Genomic DNA, 18215 nt, shown 5'->3' on the forward strand with positions numbered 1-18215 from the left:
GTTACCACTGATTGACAGAGCCCTGCCCAATCGACACTCACTTCTTCGGTGACGCATGACCGCAGCGGGAAGCAGTGACCAATAGCTGAGTCAATAAGGTAGCTCTGCTTCTATTTATTGTACTGTTGAGGGGCAGCCTGTGCTCTCTTGACGCAGTTTGCCTTCCACACGCAAATTTTAATTTGTCGTCAAAAATAAATTCTGCAAGATGTCGAAAGATGTAAGTACTCAGTTGTTAATGCATGCGGAACTATAATATAGCTGTCGACAATGTGCGTTTTATTGTACGTTTACTATCGCTTTCCGTGACCGACGAGATCTGCAAGCCGCCATTTTGTATGCCAATCCTCGTGGTCTTTTGTTCTTAAGGTGTCCGTGTTAGTGGGAATTTATCACTGTGTGAATTGTTTCACGCAGTTTTTAACGAATTCAAACAGCGTGGGTAGCGTCGTGTACATTTAGGGCTTTATTTTTAGCCGTACGTATTAGCCAATTGCTATCACACGGAAGCGTAATGGCGGAAGCGTCTCAACCCAGTACAATTGGGAACACCGAGCCGAGGATGCAATGTACGGCTCGACTCTGTATTGCAGTCACGTTAAATGCAAAATAGGAAAGAGAAAATGCGTGTCATTTTAAACCAAATAATATGACGCGGATAGGTTTTGAATTATTTTTTTTGTATGTGTGTAGATTCCCCGTGAGCCAGAGCAGCTCCGCAAGCTGTTCATCGGCGGCTTGAGCTTCGAGACCACAGACGAGAGTTTGCGGGAACATTTCCAACACTGGGGGAGTCTTACAGATTGTGTGGTAAGTCATTTAATTCTAACAATTTACCACACTAAGAGGAGATTGTATTCAATGGATGATGTTTGCTTTAGGTGATGAGAGACCCTGGCAGCAAGAGGTCCAGGGGTTTTGGCTTTGTCACCTACTCATCTGTTCAGGAGGTTGATGCTGCCATGGGTGCCCGTCCCCACAAGGTTGACGGAAGAGTGGTAGAACCCAAGCGAGCAGTTTCCAGAGAGGTATATCATCTATATTAACGGACGCTACCAAACTATTTGTTTGTGGTGGTATAAGAAAGAAATTGTTTGACTGCGGTGTCTATTTCCAGGATTCCAATCGACCGGGTGCTCATGTAACCGTGAAGAAAATATTTGTTGGGGGAATTAAAGAGGACACAGAGGAATCGCACCTGCGTGATTACTTCCAGGAGTTTGGAAAAATTGAGGTTATTGAAATAATGAATGATCGCAACACTGGCAAGAAGAGGGGATTTGCTTTTGTGACCTTTGATGACCACGACTCAGTCGACAGGATTGTCAGTAAGTGATTTCTACTTTAGTTTATAGTAAAAAAAAAAAAAAATTTTTTTTGTTAAATGTTTCATTTTTCTTCCCATGCAGTCCAGAAATATCACACAATTAACTCTCACAACTGTGAAGTAAGGAAAGCCCTTCCAAGGCAGGATATGCAGTCGGGAATGGGTATGAGAGGAGGTGCTGTGTCTTCATTACGCATCATTTTTAATGTACACACGACACGGCTCTAATGTTTGGCTTTATTTTGTCAGGATTTTCAGGTGGTCGGAGTGGTGGCGGAAGGCCCTATGACTATGACAGAGGTTTCAACCAGGGTAAGCGCCGTCTGCGACTTTGTAACGTGCTTTTTGTGTCCGATTCTGACTTGATGTATATATGGTATACTTCCAGGTGGCAGGGGCAGATACGGAGACAGCCATTACAACTGCAATGGAGGTGATGGCGGTAAGCGCGTTTCTTTTGACTGATGCTCAGTTGCTGTATAGCTTGTGAGGGTTATACTAATATATACATATATATATGTTTATGCAGGTTATGGAGGCGGTATTGGTGGATATAACAATGGAGGCAGCCGTGGCTATAACCAGGGCTACAGCCAGGGTGGGGGTGGAGGTGGCGGCTATGGTGGAAATGGCTACGACAGCAACGGTTATGGTGAATATCTTACTGATCCCGAATGTATTATTTTACATCAATAGTTTATTATGAGAATGTAATATTGCAGGCAACTGCGGCGGCGGCGGCGGCGGAAACTACAACAACATGGGCCACTACGACTCCCAGTCCTCTAACTTTGGCCCAATGAAGAACAACTTTGGTGGTGGCGGTGGCGGCAGGAGCTATGGTAGGACTCATGAGTTAATTCAAATATTATTGTATACCAACTAAAGTTGCATGTTTGTTATGCTTCAGGCGGATACGGCGGAAGCTCAAACAGCGGATATGGACGTCAAGGGCGGTTTTGAAGCGACAAGGTGAGCGTATTACACCACAGCGACCGACTTTGTCAGCATTGCCACAGTCTTTTGTAGTAGCAGGGATTCGTTGTGCAGTTCATACCAGTATTTTGGAAAAAAAATCACTCTGGATCTCAGGTCGTATCAAGTCAGTGCACAGTTAACAATGTTGTTCCGTATTGTTCAACAGGACTGAGTACTTAGGAGAGGAAATGACAGCAAGAGGAGAGCAAGGAGAGAGGAAGTGACAGGGCAGCTGCAGGTTTACCTCCTAAATCTGCTCAGCCAAAAAAATGCTTGTGGCAGATTACAGCTGCTGCAAGAGATGTTGTACAATAGCTAAATTGTGGAGGGTTTTTCATTTAAGCGTGTTTTTTTTTTCAATCTGTTTCTGGAAAGCAAGCATTCCAATGAGGGTTTTATGTAGATGTTTTGTCCAAAATTGGTTTTATTTGTAATTGCACCCAAGTCAAGCTGAAATAAACAAATTTTCAGTTTTTTTAAAACAAACTTTTAGCTTCCTTTTAGTGGTTTTGGGGAGGGGTGGTCTAAAAATTGATGCACATCATGGAAATGAGGTCTGTTATGAGCATCCATGCAATAGTCACATGCGCCTTCTACTGGTTGAGGGACATGAGAGACGGCACAGAACATCTGGAGGATGCTAGCTTACATGCGAAGTCTTGTGAGGCTAGCCATGGAAGCCAGCTGAGGGAGAGAAGTAGCAGTCATCGCCAGGATCATTGAAGCAGGGGGGAGAGTGAGAACAAAAGCCTGAGGCTAGCAAGCAGCAGCTACCAAAGGCTTAAATGATGCCTGTAGGTAAGACCAGACTTCTCAACTACTGACAGTACACCTTGCTTTGTCATGTAGCCGCTAGTAAGATGTGTAGCACGTTAATGATATTTGTGAAAACTATCTTTAATGAGTTGGTCAATGGCATAATTGTCAATATATTTGCATGCCGTGAGTGAATGAAAATGCATGTTGCGTATTTCCTGTTATTGACTCTGTTTCTGCTTCCAGGAAGTGCAGTGAAGTGTACTCTCAGTGGGGGGACCAACTTCTTCTGACAACAAATAATCAGGTATAACCTGGCTTTTTTCCACTAAATTGTGCATATTTGTCATCAAGAGAAGTGCGTTTTCTCGCATTTGCATTTAACACGCACAATCTAGACCAGTGATTTTCAACCTTTTTTGAACGGTACGCTAGTGTGCCGCGGCACAGTGCTTGAAAATCACTGATCTAGACAACGGTACTGTTATGATGACACAAATACTTTTTTTTTTTTTTTTTTTTGTAGAATCCTCAGAAGGATGAATTGGTGCTGAAGATATTCGTCCAGGTCAGACGAGAGCCGGTCTATCTCGTCAAAATTATAAGCTCATGACTTTTTTTTTTTGTGAACTTTTTAATAAAATTTTATTTTTTTTAATGAAACTTGTAATGTGGTTTTTGTATAAAAATACAATACAAAATCTCCAGATTTAGGACTTAAGGACTTTGGTCTATTTAAAAGGTCGGCACCAAAAAAAATCAAAAAATAAAAAAAAGTCGGCACAAAAAAAATCAAAAAATAAAAAAAAAGGTCGGCTCAAAAAAAAAAAAAAAAAAAGGTCGGCACTAAAAAAAATTGAAAAAAAGGTCGGCACAAAAAAAATAAAAAAAAAAGGTCGGCACAATATTTTCACATATCTAATGTACATATTTCAGCATTGTTCTCTCTTCTGCACTTTTTGAGGCACTAAGTATATTTTGCCGTCCTGCGTCTGCTGTAAGTAGTACTCATCTATTGAATACGGTTGTCCAGTCTCATCCCTCAGGTGAGCGAATACGTGGGCGTACAGGTCGGTCAGGTGGTGCTTAATGTAAGCCAAGCTGTGCTGGAACTCCAACCTCTCCTGGACCAGACTCTCCTTCTGGGCCTGCAGCTGACCCAGCTCTCGTTCCAGGTGATTTATGCTGTCCAGTTTGCGCTTACGGCAGTTTTGCGCTGCCACTTTATTCTTGCCCCTTCGCCTGATGTCCTTAATGAGTACAAGTTGGGCGTCGGTCAGGGTGCACTGCGTCACTAATTCGTTGAAGTCGTCAACTGGCAGATTGATGATCTTATCTACGGGGAAGGGGATCTTCAACGCCATGGCTCGCCGCTCGTCTCTGCTTGCTGGTGCTGGTTGTAGACTTCCTGGAGGTTTTGCATGCACCGTGTGTTCCCAGCCGCCACCAGTGGGCGGTCCAGAGCTGTAAAAGTCAGCTAAAGACTGAGGTTTCACCGTCTGAGAATGGATGGAACTTGGCTGAGCGGTGAAATAAGACGGCTGTTCTCCCGTGTGTAAATAAGAGTCGGCCTGATTCTGGTACTCTGTCGGGTAGTTATGTAATCTCTCTGAGATTTCTTGGTCTGAACGTGACATGGACATATAACTCGGTGCCACAGTGGTAGCATTTTCAGGTGAAGCTAAAGGTGGACTGGACCCTAGAGACAAACCGGAGTCTGATTCCATATCATCAACTGAACAAGCATGGGAACTTTTTCCATGTAAGGTCCACATCATGCGGCGACCCCCCGGAGCTTGAGTAAGGCTACCATTGGGCCTTTTGTCCGCTTGACTTATACAAGACGAACTCATACGTTCTGCGAGTAAGTGATGAGGTTGAGACGACATGGGCGACAAGTTCTGGTTGAGCTGAGGTCCAGATTGGGCGTACAGATCCTGTGTGCGGTGGCAGGCCTCCTCGGTGTAACCTCCGTCGTACGTGTGCACCGTGCTCTCATATCCGGAAGGAACGAGCTCGGCGTGTGAGTGGAGCGTCCCGTATACGGCTAACGGAACCATTGGCTCCGTGCTCGGGTATTGTGTTGCTTCATATGAGCTCTCACCAGGAGATGTCTCCAACCCCTGCAACAACAAGGCATTCCGATGAATGACTTGTCTTAATCAATGAACATCATTAGTCATATACTGTACATTGAATGGTTGTTTACATAAATACATACACTTAACATACTATTAAAGTAATTTAATACATAAATGCAATGTAAACTTTAGATAAACTTTCCAAGTTGCTAACTTTATTTTTTTCAAGTTAAGTTCAAATAATAATATTGGTTATTACATGAACTTAATTTAGCATATTCATATAAACTCAAATTTTATTGTTGGTAACATAATTTTTCTCAAAATTAACCTTTCTATTTTAAGTTCGATCTCCAAGATGGTGCAAGAGACTGAAGCAACATTTCATGGTGAGTAAATATTTATTTCTAATTTTTCTACTCAAGTGATGGGTTTAATTTAGTCACAGTAGACTTTCATTGAGATAAGTCAAATTTAACTTGTTTAACCATGTGACTGCCAGCTTCTATAGCACTCTTACCACATATTGGTTGTATTCTTCCCTTGAGCTAGTTTAGCCGTCTAAAAAATATATATTTTGTTCATTCACATACAGTGAAGAAAATAAGTATTTGAACACCCTGCTATTTTGCTATTTCTCCCACTTAGAAATCATGGAGGGGTCTGAAATTTTCATCGTAGGTGCATGTCCACTGTGAGAGAGATAAACTAAAAAGAAAAATCCAGAAATCACAATGCATGATTTTTTAACAATTTATTTGTGTGATACAGCTGCAAATAAGTATTTGAACACCTGTGTATCATCTAGAATTCTGACCCTGAAAGACCTGTTAGTCTGCCCATTAGAAGTCCACCTGCACTCCATGTATCATCCTGAATCAGATGCACCTGTTTGAGGTCGTTAGCTGCATAAAGACACCTGTCCACCCCATACAATCAGTAAGACTTTAACTTGTAACATGGCGAAGACCAAAGAGCTGTCCAAAGACACCAGAGACAAAATTGTACACCTCCACAAGGCTGGAAAGGGCTACGGAGCAATTACCAAGCAGCTTGGTGAAAAAAGGTCCACTGTTGGAGCTATCATTAGAAAATGGAAGAAGCTAAACATGACGGTCAATCTCAATCGGAGTGGAGCCCCATGCAAGATATCACCTCGTGGGGTCTCAATGATTCTAAGAAAGGTGAGGAATCAGCCCAGAACTACACGACAGGACTTGGTCAATGACCTGAAAAGAGCTGGGACCACCGTTTCCAAGGTTACTGTAGGTAATACACTAAGACGTCATGATGTGAAATCATGCATGGCACGAAAGGTTCCCCTGCTTAAACCAGCACATGTCAAGGCCCGTCTTAAGTTTGCATATGACCACTTGGATGATACAGAGGAGTCATGGGAGAAAGTTTTATGGTCAGATGAGACCAAAATAGAACTTTTTGGTCATAATTCCAATAAGCGTGTTTGGAGGAAGAAGAATGAAGAGTACAATCCGAAGAACACCATCCCTACTGTGAAGCATGGGGGTGGTAGCATCATGCTTTGGGGGTGTTTTTCTGCACATGGGACAGGACGAGTGCACTGCATTAAAGAGAGGATGACTGGGGCCGTGTATTGTGAGATTTTGGGGAACAACCTCCTTCCCTCTGTCAGAGCATTGAAGATGGGTCGTGGCTGGGTCTTCCAACACGACAACGACCCGAAGCACACAGCCAGGAAAACCAAGGAGTGGCTCCGTAAGAAGCATATCAAGGTTCTAGCATGGCCCAGCCAGTCTCCAGACCTGAACCCAATCGAAAATCTTTGGAGGGAGCTCAAACTCCGTGTTTCTCAGCGACAGCCCAGAAACCTGACTGATCTAGAGAAGATCTGTGTGGAGGAGTGGGCCAAGATCCCTCCTGCAGTGTGTGCAAACCTGGTGAAAAACTACAGGAAACGTTTGACCTCTGTAATAGCAAACAAAGGCTACTGTACCAAATATTAACATTCATTTTCTCAGGTGTTCAAATACTTATTTGCAGCTGTATCACACAAATAAATTGTTAAAAAATCATGCATTGTGATTTCTGGATTTTTCTTTTTAGTTTATCTCTCTCACAGTGGACATGCACCTACGATGAAAATTTCAGACCCCTCCATGATTTCTAAGTGGGAGAAATAGCAAAATAGCAGGGTGTTCAAATACTTATTTTCTTCACTGTATGTAGCCGTGCTTGTTTTTAACCCTTAGATGCACGAGTGACTGGACCCTTCACTCTTCCATAAGTGGGTCAAAAATCACCCATACTAGAATCAATGCCTTTTTATGCCAATTTTGCCATTTTGGTTAGGAATAATCCCTTGTATGATATTTAGTATTATATTTAGGAGTTGATAAGAATCAAAGGTTCCTATTGGATTCCATAGAAAATGCATGCAGGTCATTTTTGACCCACTTATGGAAGGTTGGGGTAGTAACACAAAAACTAATTTTTTTTTAATGTATAAAAGGTAAGTTAAAAATGTGATATGATAGCAAAAACATGTTTTTTTTTAGGAATACCTGGAATATGAAATGATGAAAAATTTTAATTACAAAGATATTTCAAGAAAACAACCTGACCGGGTCATTTTTGACCCACTTATGGAAGGTTGGGGTAGTAATACAAAAACAAAGATTTCTTAAAATGTATAAAAGGTAAGTTAAAAATTTGATATGATAGCAAAAAACAGGTATTTTTTTAGGAATACCTGGAATATGAATAATAAATATATTAAAACCTAATATATGTATATTTTGTTCATTCACATGTGCAGCTGCCCCCCCCCCCATTGGTGCTCTGATGCTCAGAGAGGAATCAAAGTAGTAAGTAAATTCTTTATTTATCATCATGTAAATGCAATGAGATGCAATCAGATTTACATTTATTAAATGTGTCATTGTTTTGAAATATGGGTTTGTGAGTGCAAACTTTGTAGAAAGCTGTGTGCATTGTTGTTATAATTAAGTAGACAACAAATTAAACTACTTTGAATAAAATGATTAAGTCAGTTGACTTAACATATTTTTTTTTTTTGAGTTACGACCTTAAAAACTTGTCCCCATGACAACAATTATTCAGTAAGCATTACTTAAAATGAGCAATTACAAATTAAGTTGTCATAACTAAGAAAAACTAATGGAAACTGTTGCGTTGATTTTTTTTTGTTGAGGCTAAACATTAATTTTTTGAGTGTACAATGGTTTAAAAAAGTGTTTGCCCCCATCCTGATTTCTTTTTTTATTTTTTGTATTTTTGGCCAACTATAATGTTGTCAGATCATGAAAACACATTCAAAAATTAATCAATGACAACACAAGTGAACACAATTACCCGCCCCCCCCCACAAATTAAAACATAACATGAGAATAAATTTAGCTCTATCGGTGTTTATGACTCCACCGTAAGAAATATACTCGTCAAAAACAAATTCCGGGATGAAAACCACTGCTGAACAAAGCACAACCACGACCCTACTGAGGATTAGCGGCATAGAAAACAGATCCTATGTTCCAAATTAGGATCATGGAAATGAATGAATTGATAATGATTGATAAAAATGGTACCTGCAGCTCAGATATGGCCATTAGTTCCTGCCAGGCCATGTCCATGTCTGGGTCCTGTATGCCATGAGGTCTACCGCCGTGGAAATGAGATGACAACCTGCCAGACACCTTATTAAAAAAAAATAATAATAAAAAAATAATTAATCACTCAGTAAAACACTTTGTTTTTTTTTTTTTTAAATCCACATCCTTACTTCGTTACTTGTCCTTGCTTGGAGAACGTAGTTGGCTGTGGAACACATTTAGGACGGGCTCTTGCTGCACTTGTGCGACCTTGTTAAGCAAAGTTATTATGAAATATTTCATAATAACACTCTCTTTTCACAGTTTTACTGAAGTCAGAATGTTTTTAGATCGTATGAAGAGTCCAACTACGGTTGACTCCGCCCATCAGCTCTGCTATGCCAAGCAGTGATAAGACAATCTGCAGGGAAACAGTCTCATGGAGGACTTTGCAATTCGTTGTGTCCTATTTATGTACGTTATTGGTAATTATTTGCAATCTGGACAAAAAAATGTATTACATGAAGACAAAACTGCATAATAAGTTGATGTTTTGAATTATATACATGTATAAAAATGTGTTTTTATTGAGGAATTTGTAATTCAACAAAAATAGTTGGCTGGTGTTTTCTGTAGGCTACAGCCGTTACATTACATATTTCATTTTTTAATATATTCAGGCTGACAATTGAATAGTTTTATATAAATTACAGTAAGTAATGCATAGCACTTTACGGGTCATTGACTCCTTTATGATTTCCAACACTAAATGCTAGTTTAATTGTTTGCATGACCATTTAAATTAATTACAATAATTTAATTCATACAGAAATTGACATTAGTGAGAAAAATAATCAATTGCAAAACATTTTCATAAATAAATCTAACATGTGTTTTTTTTACAACAAAGATTTAATACCTGAATATGTGATTTTACACGCTAATAAAAAAGAAGTACGAATCAACATACCTGAGAAACATCCTCTGTATCTTCAACAAGTGGAGCTGGTTTGGTTTTTACACACAAACGCAAAGCGTGCGGACCCCTCGAGGCGCTATTTCCTACGCAACTGTCTGTCTCTCTCTGCTGCGCATCCAACCGCCGCCCGGCGTGAATGGGATGGCTCCGAGCGCTCGAAGGCAACCTTCCTGTAAAGCAGTTCTTCCCATCCTTAATAGCACACTTGCGCCCCAACCTCCAAATTTCCCTTTTGCCCGCAAAACAACCACAAACCACCGGTCTGGCACGCACCAGATGTCAATGATGCAACCGCTCTGCACTCAAGATAGATTTACAAATCCCCCCACAAAAAAAAAAACAAAACAACAAACATCTACTAATATGATGACAAAAGAAGTCTGGCTTTTGTCCTTGTCTGGGACAAACCATACAAGAGCGGAAGGTTTTTTGTTATGTGGAGCACCTGGAGTCACAAGTGGCATGACAGCAGGGGGGGGGTGGATGGGTGGATGGGTGGGTGATTGGGACTTGAGAACAAATGGAATGTACACCCTGCTACAGGTAAGAAAGAGCACATTGTTCTTCTACCTGGCAGAGAAAGCACCAAGCGAGAGAGAGAGAGTGAGAGAGAGAGAGAGAGAGGAGGACGGGGTGAATGGAGGAGAGCAAGTCTTGCATAGCAACCGTTAGAATCCTTCATTCAAACTAAGGAAATATCGCCCCGACTCTCAAATGATATGATATATATGTCCAAACCTTCTTGTTGGCTTGACACTTTTTGTTTTCTATTGTTTTCTTGCTATGAAAATTTGGAGCAGGAGGGGATAGAAAAGAAGAGAAAAGAAAACAGAGGCAGCACTGCGGGGGCAACATTAACAATTGCATCGACAATAACAAAAGAACAAAAACATATATAATATATATATAACATTATTTTATTTTATATTATTTTATATTATTTTATTTTATTTTATTATTTTATTTTATTATTTCATTATTTTATATAATAATAATAATATCGACAATAACAAAAGAACAAAAACAAGCAGGACTACATCAGCAAATGAATATCTTAAATAATGTCAACAGCCATAATAATATAATATTATTATATAATAATATATATTAATATATTATATGATATATATATAATATTATTATATAATAATCTAATAATAATATCAACAATAACAAAAGAACAAAAACAAGCAGGACTACATCAGCAAATGAATATCTTAAATAATATCAACAGCCATAATAATATAATATTATTATATAATAATATATATTAATATATTATATGATATATATATAATATTATTATATAATAATCTAATAATAATATCGACAATAACAAAAGAACAAAAACAAGCAGGACAACATCAGCAATTTAATATCTTAATTAAATAATATATCTTAATAAATAATATATAATAATATATCATATATTATATATTAATATAATAATAATTTGATAAAAACTGAAGTGAAACACATACATATTAGTGGTATTAGTAGTAATAAAAATATTAATAAACAATGACTAACTGTGATAAATGTGAGAAAGTACATATGTACTGCGAGGTGTATATGTACACATGTACTGGTATATCTGTGTATGTGTTCATGTATATAAACATGTACAAATGTGTCGACTGTATTATATGTACTGCGTTAAGTAAACATAAAACATTGTTGGAGGTTTTATGGCGGCAGTTGGTGTTTGTTGGTAGTCTCTTTTTATGTCTTTTTATATCTTTAGAACGCACAGAAAGGAGAGAGACGTGTGAGGATGATGGGCAAAATTCCCCCAAAAGTGTGCAGTTTTCCTCTAAGCACTAAATACACATACTTATTAAATATAAAATGTAGTGGTACTCGCCTCTAACGAAGCACCATTGTACCGTGTACTTATTTAAGATTATTTTATATTTATCATTTATTGCTCTGTAGGGAGCTGACAGAGTCAAGAAAGGTGAACCTCTACCCGGAATCAAGAAAGGGACTTCCCAAGCACTTCCAGCAAGGACTTCCCAGCTTTCCTAGCACCAAGCCCCTGACTCAACCTCCACAACCACAACCACGTTATTACTTTGACCACATTTTGGTTTTGGATATGGACATAGTTACTGTCAATGGCTATGTACATTTTTTTTTTGTTTGTTTGCTTCAATTAGTTTTGTGCATCCCTGATTTTTCTCTTTGGCCTGTCAGCCTTTTTCTTTATGTGCAACACAATGCTGAGAAAAAATACAAAGAGGTTATTGGAAATAACCTACTTCGGAGAAATATCGTAGCTGGGATAGGCTCCAGCAACCGAACATTTCTATTTTATTTCTGAGAATATTTGTCAAGTATGTTTTTTTTTTTTTTCACACATCACCGCTCAAATAACAGAAAATGAGGAACACGGACAAATAATTTAGCAAAGGTTACACCAAAGCCTGGCTTTACTTCAAGATGTTTCCATCGAGATAATGTTTTGCAACAAGTGCAGGATTTCGTCATTATTTTTTGATGGTCGGTTGAGTCATCTTATCTATGAATCCAGATGCAAATATCGACAAAAGTATTTGGATAATGATAGAGTTTATGTCATTTTGCCTGTAAAATAATTATTATTATATTTTATTATTATTATTTAATCAATATTTTAATCATTAATTATACGCATCATCTGTGACAGACTTGCATCTGCTTTTAGTTGGTTAGGCCAGCACAGAAGGCTTTGCTGGCCCTGACTGCATACCACTAATACCTGTAATACATGAAACCATTTTAAGGAGGGTGTAATTATTTTAGTAGTACTAAACATGTGCTTGTTGATAAATGTCAAAGGATGCTCGGTGGAAGAGATACTCGAAGGAAAGGAGGATGTTCGTTTACCGGAAGCTCTGCTTAACGCTGATAAAATGAACACTTGATTCGAAGGAAGGGAACTAACACGCATTGTTGTGGTTGTGCTGGCAAACACAAGACTGACTTAATTCTACATTTTATATTATATTCAGTAACAAGAAAACTAATGAAAGTGACCTTTTAATGATAGGACCATAATTAAGGGAAGGCTAAACTGATAATAATAAAAACAATGATTCAATGATCAGGCTTTAGCACAACATAAATGCATGTTTTTTGTATTTTAAACTCCAAGATGAAAATAGCGTACAGTAAGACAAAAGAGTGATGCCATTTATAGTTGAGATAGAGGGAAAACCCCACTGGCCTGGTTTTCCCAGTTGCTTCCCAGAAGTAGGAGTTGGTTGAATGTAGGAGGGAGCTGGAAAAAAAAGATGGGTAAAAGCAAGATACAAAATAACCCGGAGAAAACCCACGCAAGTACGGGGAGAACATGCAAACTCCACACGGAGATGCCAAAACAGAGATTCGAACCCAGGTCTTCTCGGTCATGTGACTGCGTTGCCTACATGCTAACCACTGAAACTGTCGTTTAATATTTTTACATTTTAAATCTTTTTTTATTATTTGGTTAAAACTATTTTTAGTCACGTGTCACCCCTGTTTAGATACATTTGTAGCAGGATAACATTCCCTCTACTGTCTCGATTAAAGGGATACGTCATTCCGTCAGGACGTCAGTGTAAACATGAGAACACGTGACACAACCAGGAAGTGTGAGTAAGGATAAATCCGGCTGGTTCTCGGCTGGGGGAGGAGCCTCCGAACGTCTGGCCTACAAAGATCCCGGTAGGCGATTGGCCGAGTAGGATGCAGACCCCGGATTCAAACACGGCCACAGCCTCAGTTTCTTTGCCTTTAATTCCCTCCCCCTTTCTTCTGATAGGAAGCCGTGCCAGCCAATAGGAAAAAGCCGCATTCACTTCCCGTATTACGTGGTTTCCGGCTACCTGCTCGGCGGCTACCAAGACAGCGGCTACATCGTTATGCTAACAAGAAACAAGATGCATACTCCCATATTGGTAAAGTTCTGCACATATTCGCTTGAAACGTATTTGCGTAAACTTTAGTATCGGTTATTAACTACACTATATACTAATAGACTAAACACAGTGAGTCGAGATTGTTTGCTATGACGAGCTCGTTGCCTTGTGTTATGTTAGCTAACTAGCTACTCCTAGCCCCTTTTCGTAAGGTAGCTAGTAGCTCACTTTTTACTCGGCGTTCAACAGTCAGCTGTCATTTAAAGTGTAGACTTGACTGTTTTTTTAATCAAATAAGGCATCAGTCGCTATCACGATTTCTGGCTAATAATGTGTTTTCGTTATTGTGGTTAACGGTAATATGTCATAGAAAACAAATGTAACAATGTATGTAAAGTAACAATGTGTTTATTTTTAAACAGGAACCATCTTTGTACACTGTAAAGGCCATTCTCATTCTGGACAACGACGGAGAAAGACTTTATGCCAAAGTATGCTACAGTAAATGCAATGTTTTTAAATTTGTAGTCCCATGTATGTGATTAATTATATCTGAATGTCTGTCTCTACTCTAAATATTAAAGAAGTTAGAGTAGATGTTATACTGGAAAAGAGTGCCTTTTTCTAATTATATTTATCTACAGTATTATGATGACACATACCCCACAGTGAAGGAACAGACAGCATTTGAGAAGAACATATTCAACAAAACACACAGGACTGACAGTAAGAGATGTCACAATAATTGAATTCATTGTTGAAAATGTTTTTTTGTGTCCTTAAAAATGTCATATTTTATGCAAATGTGTTTCATTAGGTGAGATAGCGTTACTGGAAGGCCTGACTGTTGTTTACAAGAGCAATATAGACCTTTTCTTTTATGTCATTGGAAGTTCACATGAAAATGAGGTAAGATTTTTGTTTTTTTAGTATTGGAATTATATTTCTACCAAATTTATGCTGTTTAATCCAAGCCTTTCTCCTCAACAGCTTATGCTTATGGCTGTTCTCAACTGCCTTTTTGACTCCCTGAGCCAGATGCTGAGGTACGTGCTTGTACATATTTTGACATTTTATTTCCCATATGTTTTTCAGAACAAAAACTTTTCTTTCTTTCCTTGCAGAAAGAATGTTGAACGTAGAGCTTTGTTGGAGAACATGGAAGGGCTCTTCCTCGCTGTGGATGAAATCGTAGATGGAGGGCAAGTTAAAAGTGATGGGTGAATCTCTCAAAGCTAAAATGATGATTGTGTGTTGAGGTTTGCTCTGCTGCCCCCTGCAGGGTGATCCTAGAGAGTGACCCCCAGCAAGTTGTACATCGTGTGGCCCTCAGAGTAAGCACCTTCTCCTCCCCTATCTTTTTTTTTTTTTAATATAAACATTCTACATCAGAATCAAAGTGGGTAAAAAATACATAAAGCTATCCCTAAATTGTCCACTAGGGGCACACTGTTTTAGTCAGAGTAGAAGACTGCACAATGCTGCATCTGCTGCATCTCTCTGAGGATTGTGCACAGATCCTCGCAACATGGGGGCCGTGCATTATCCTCCTGAAACACGACATGATGGTCGTGGATGGATGACACAACAGTGGGACATTATTAAAATATACCCGTGTTGAAATGTTAGTATCTCTTTAAAGGGGACCCGTCATGCTCATTTTTGGCCCCTTTGTATTGAGTTGTGGTTTCCTATAGAGCAGCTACACACAATAACCTGCACAGAAAGCTTTCTAGATCTTCCAGAATCTTCACCTTTTTTATTTCCTTGGTACCAAAACGGTCTGTTTGAATTAATTCCACCCACGGCCCGCCTCCTGGAACGCCCACTCCAGTGTAATTGGTCACACTATCGTGTGCTATCGTTTTAACATTCTAACTACAGTTATGGGTCAGAAAAGTTGTAGTTATGCTACGATTGTACTGTTATGCTACTGTATTTAGCCTGTATTCCTGCTTTACGTTGTGTGAAGATGTCTGACCATGAACTTCCTTATTTCTTCAGGCAGATGATGTGCCTTTGACTGAGCAGACTGTCACACAGGTTGGTGGGATTTTCCTCCGTATTGATACACTGCATATGAATCCATGTTTGATGTGGGAGTAATATATAATGTAATACTGCATGACCATATAGGATTGTTCATACAGGTATAAATGTAACTGTAAGTCATGTTGGTTATATACTGTATACAGGGTTGACTATCTTACAGTATAATGTTATAACTCATAAGCAAACAATACAATATTTTGTTTTTATGACTGGTTCCTTCCCAGGTTCTTCAGTCCGCCAAGGAGCAGATCAAGTGGTCGCTTCTCCGATAGTCTGCTCCGGAAGAGCCGCTGTACAGCACTGATCCAGATCTTCCTTTTGCTGTCCTGCAATCCCAGCTGACAGATTCAGCGTCATTGCTCCTTTCCTTCCATTTCCTTCCATTTCCTTCCATTTCCTTCCATTTCCCAACCTTTTAGTGCAGTCTTGCACTCGTGTGACATTCAGATCAGCAGGGGGTAAAATAAGGTCTACTGTACATTCCAGCGCTCACGTTGGTGTTTCATGTATCTCTTCACGACACCTCGTAAACCTCATGACAGCATTCCATGCTTTTTTTCTTTCGTGCAGCATCGTCTTGCCATTATGATTTTGTAATGATTTTGCATTCATGATCCTAACGTGTACTTTGATGTTAACCAAGGTTTATTTTGCCTTGCCTTTTTCCCCACCGTCAGACGATTTTAATAAATTTGTTGATGTGGTGTAACAATTTGCACGACACGATTTCTTTGTGTAATGATTTACATGTATGGAGCTTAGCTCATCGTAGCTTTTGTCCTTCACGGTTGGGATGTGTGATACCAAGCATCATAAGAGCTAACATACAGAGCTAACATTTCAACCTGCATAGCACTGATTGAAATGATGGATGCCCACATCACTACTGGCTTAATGACTTGAAGAAAGCAAGGGCTCCATCTGCTGGTGTGGGCGTCACAGTGCAACACGTCCAGTCATTGCAATCATGCGTTGTCAAAATAAAGCCTCCATTAAGTACAATGTATGTCATAGATGTCGTTTTTTTCAACTTGCTGCAAATGCACTTTTCTGGTCAAAAAAAAAACAAAAAACCTCACACTCAACAGGGGCCTCAGGAGCACCCAAAAATGGAATAAAATGCAAACATTTTCGGGCGTCAATTTTTGACAAAAAACGTAAGGGGTTAGTATGTCGTTTTTTTTCAGTTTTTTTCAACTTGCTTCTAATGCACTTTTCTGGTGAAAAAAACAGGGGAAACCTCACACACACTCAACAGCGGCTCCAGGAGCACCCAAAAATTGCATAAAATGCAAAAATTTTTGGGTGTCAATTTTTGACAAAAAACGTAAGGGGTTAGTTAGTATGTCGTTTTTTTCAGTTTTTTTCAACTTGCTTCTAATGCACTTTTCTGGTGAAAAAAACAGGGGAAACCTCACACACACTCAACAGGGGCTCCAGGAGCACCCAAAAATTGCATAAAATGCAAAAATCTTTGGGCGTCAATTTTTGACAAAAAACGTAAGGGGTTAGTATGTCGTTTTTTTTCAGTTTTTTTCAACTTGCTTCTAATGCACTTTTCTGGTTAAAAAAACAGGGGAAACCTCACACACACTCAACAGGGGCCTCAGGAGCACCCAAAAATGGCATAAAATGCCAAAATTTTCGGGCGTCAATTTTTGACAAAAAACGTAAGGGGTTAGTATGTCGTTTTTTTCAACTTGCTTCTAATGCACTTTTCTGGTGAAAAAAACAGGGGAAACCTCACACACACTCAACAGCGGCCCCAGGAGCACCCAAGAATGGCATAAAATGCCAAATTTTTCGGGCGTCAATTTTTGACAAAAAACGTAAGGGGTTAGTATGTCGTTTTTTTCAGGTTTTTTCAACTTGCTTCTAATGCACTTTTCTGGTGAAAAAAACAGGGGAAACCTCACACACACTCAACAGGGGCTCCAGGAGCACCCAAAAATTGCATAAAATGCAAAAATTTTTGGCCGTCAATTTTTGACAAAAAACGTAAGGGGTTAGTATGTCGTTTTTTTTCAGTTTTTTTCAACTTGCTTCTAATGCACTTTTCTGGTTAAAAAAACAGGGGAAACCTCACACACACTCAACAGGGGCCTCAGGAGCACCCAAAAATGGCATAAAATGCCAAAATTTTCGGGCGTCAATTTTTGACAAAAAACGTAAGGGGTTAGTATGTCGTTTTTTTCAGTTTTTTTCAACTTGCTTCTAATGCACTTTTCTGGTCAAAAAACACAAAAAACCTCACACACACTCAACCGGGGCTCCAGGAGCACCCAAGAATGGCATAAAATGCAAAAATTTTCGGGCGTCAATTTTTGACAAAAAACGTAAGGGGTTAGTATGTCGTTTTTTTTCAGTTTTTTCCAACTTGCTTCTAATGCACTTTTCTGGTTAAAAAAACACGGGAAACCTCACACACACTCAACAGGGGCCCCAGGAGCACCCAAAAATGGCATAAAATGCCAAAATTTTCAGGCGTCAATTTTTGACAAAAAACGTAAGGGGTTAGTATGTCGTTTTTTTCAACTTGCTTCTAATGCACTTTTCTGGTGAAAAAAACAG

At 39.2% G+C, this 18215-nt stretch overlaps 3 protein-coding genes across 6 annotated transcripts; 2 read left to right on the plus strand and 1 right to left on the minus strand.

Annotated features, from left to right (window-relative positions):
* The first annotated feature begins 61 nt into the window (after positions 1-61).
* hnrnpa1b (heterogeneous nuclear ribonucleoprotein A1b) lies at positions 62-3837 on the plus strand. 4 transcript variants are annotated; one of them, XR_013630211.1, is made up of 12 exons: positions 62-220; positions 694-810; positions 882-1028; positions 1118-1328; positions 1410-1502; positions 1577-1639; positions 1716-1769; positions 1857-1979; positions 2035-2169; positions 2238-2299; positions 3308-3368; positions 3588-3837. XR_013630211.1 is itself a non-coding variant. In XM_078798235.1 (11 exons), exons 1-10 carry the CDS (start codon positions 209-211, stop codon positions 2288-2290), a joined length of 1008 nt encoding a protein of 335 aa, XP_078654361.1. In that variant the 5' UTR covers positions 62-208; the 3' UTR covers positions 2291-2299; positions 2472-2787. The 4 variants fall into 4 exon arrangements, 3 of the variants coding, with proteins under 3 accessions (XP_078654361.1, XP_057941787.2, XP_078654362.1); XM_078798235.1 differs by lacking the exons at positions 3308-3368; positions 3588-3837 and adding an exon at positions 2472-2787; XM_058085804.2 differs by lacking the exons at positions 3308-3368; positions 3588-3837 and adding an exon at positions 2472-2787 and having other exon boundaries at positions 2050-2169.
* Positions 3838-3917: 80 nt separating this feature from the next.
* Positions 3918-9793, minus strand: nfe2 (nuclear factor, erythroid 2). Its single transcript, XM_058085803.2, has 4 exons — positions 9700-9793; positions 8921-8999; positions 8727-8834; positions 3918-5184 (listed from the first exon to the last, which is right to left on the minus strand). Exons 2-4 carry the CDS (start codon positions 8966-8968, stop codon positions 3994-3996), a joined length of 1347 nt encoding a protein of 448 aa, XP_057941786.2. The 5' UTR covers positions 8969-8999; positions 9700-9793; the 3' UTR covers positions 3918-3993.
* Positions 9794-13472: 3679 nt separating this feature from the next.
* copz1 (COPI coat complex subunit zeta 1) lies at positions 13473-16360 on the plus strand. Its single transcript, XM_058084184.2, has 9 exons — positions 13473-13631; positions 14015-14083; positions 14237-14318; positions 14410-14501; positions 14583-14638; positions 14717-14794; positions 14875-14926; positions 15597-15635; positions 15869-16360. The coding sequence occupies exons 1-9, from the start codon at positions 13596-13598 to the stop codon at positions 15914-15916; spliced, it is 552 nt and encodes a 183-aa protein (XP_057940167.2). The 5' UTR covers positions 13473-13595; the 3' UTR covers positions 15917-16360.
* The last annotated feature ends 1855 nt before the right edge of the window (positions 16361-18215 follow it).

The sequence above is a fragment of the Doryrhamphus excisus genome, linkage group LG17 (assembly GCF_037039965.1).
Source record: "Doryrhamphus excisus strain RoL-2023G ecotype Guam linkage group LG17, RoL_Dexc_Guam_v1.1, whole genome shotgun sequence".
Lineage (NCBI taxonomy): Eukaryota > Metazoa > Chordata > Actinopteri > Syngnathiformes > Syngnathidae > Doryrhamphus > Doryrhamphus excisus.

Excerpts from the sequence above, each read along its gene's own strand:
- hnrnpa1b (XM_078798235.1), top strand. Across the intron at positions 811-881 it reads GGAGTCTTACAGATTGTGTG|GTGATGAGAGACCCTGGCAG; the intron begins GTAAGTCATTTA and ends TGTTTGCTTTAG. Across the intron at positions 2,170-2,237 it reads CGGTGGCGGCAGGAGCTATG|GCGGATACGGCGGAAGCTCA; the intron begins GTAGGACTCATG and ends GTTATGCTTCAG.
- nfe2 (XM_058085803.2), bottom strand. The coding sequence starts at position 8,968 with ATGTGTTCCACAGCCAACTACGTTCTCCAAGCAAGGACAAGTAACGAA. Across the intron at positions 8,835-8,920 it reads AAGCAAGGACAAGTAACGAA|GTGTCTGGCAGGTTGTCATC; the intron begins GTAAGGATGTGG and ends TTTTTTAATAAG. Across the intron at positions 5,185-8,726 it reads TGGCCATATCTGAGCTGCAG|GGGTTGGAGACATCTCCTGG; the intron begins GTACCATTTTTA and ends TTGTTGTTGCAG.
- copz1 (XM_058084184.2), top strand. The coding sequence starts at position 13,596 with ATGCTAACAAGAAACAAGATGCATACTCCCATATTG. Across the intron at positions 13,632-14,014 it reads AGATGCATACTCCCATATTG|GAACCATCTTTGTACACTGT; the intron begins GTAAAGTTCTGC and ends ATTTTTAAACAG. Across the intron at positions 14,502-14,582 it reads GAAGTTCACATGAAAATGAG|CTTATGCTTATGGCTGTTCT; the intron begins GTAAGATTTTTG and ends TCTCCTCAACAG.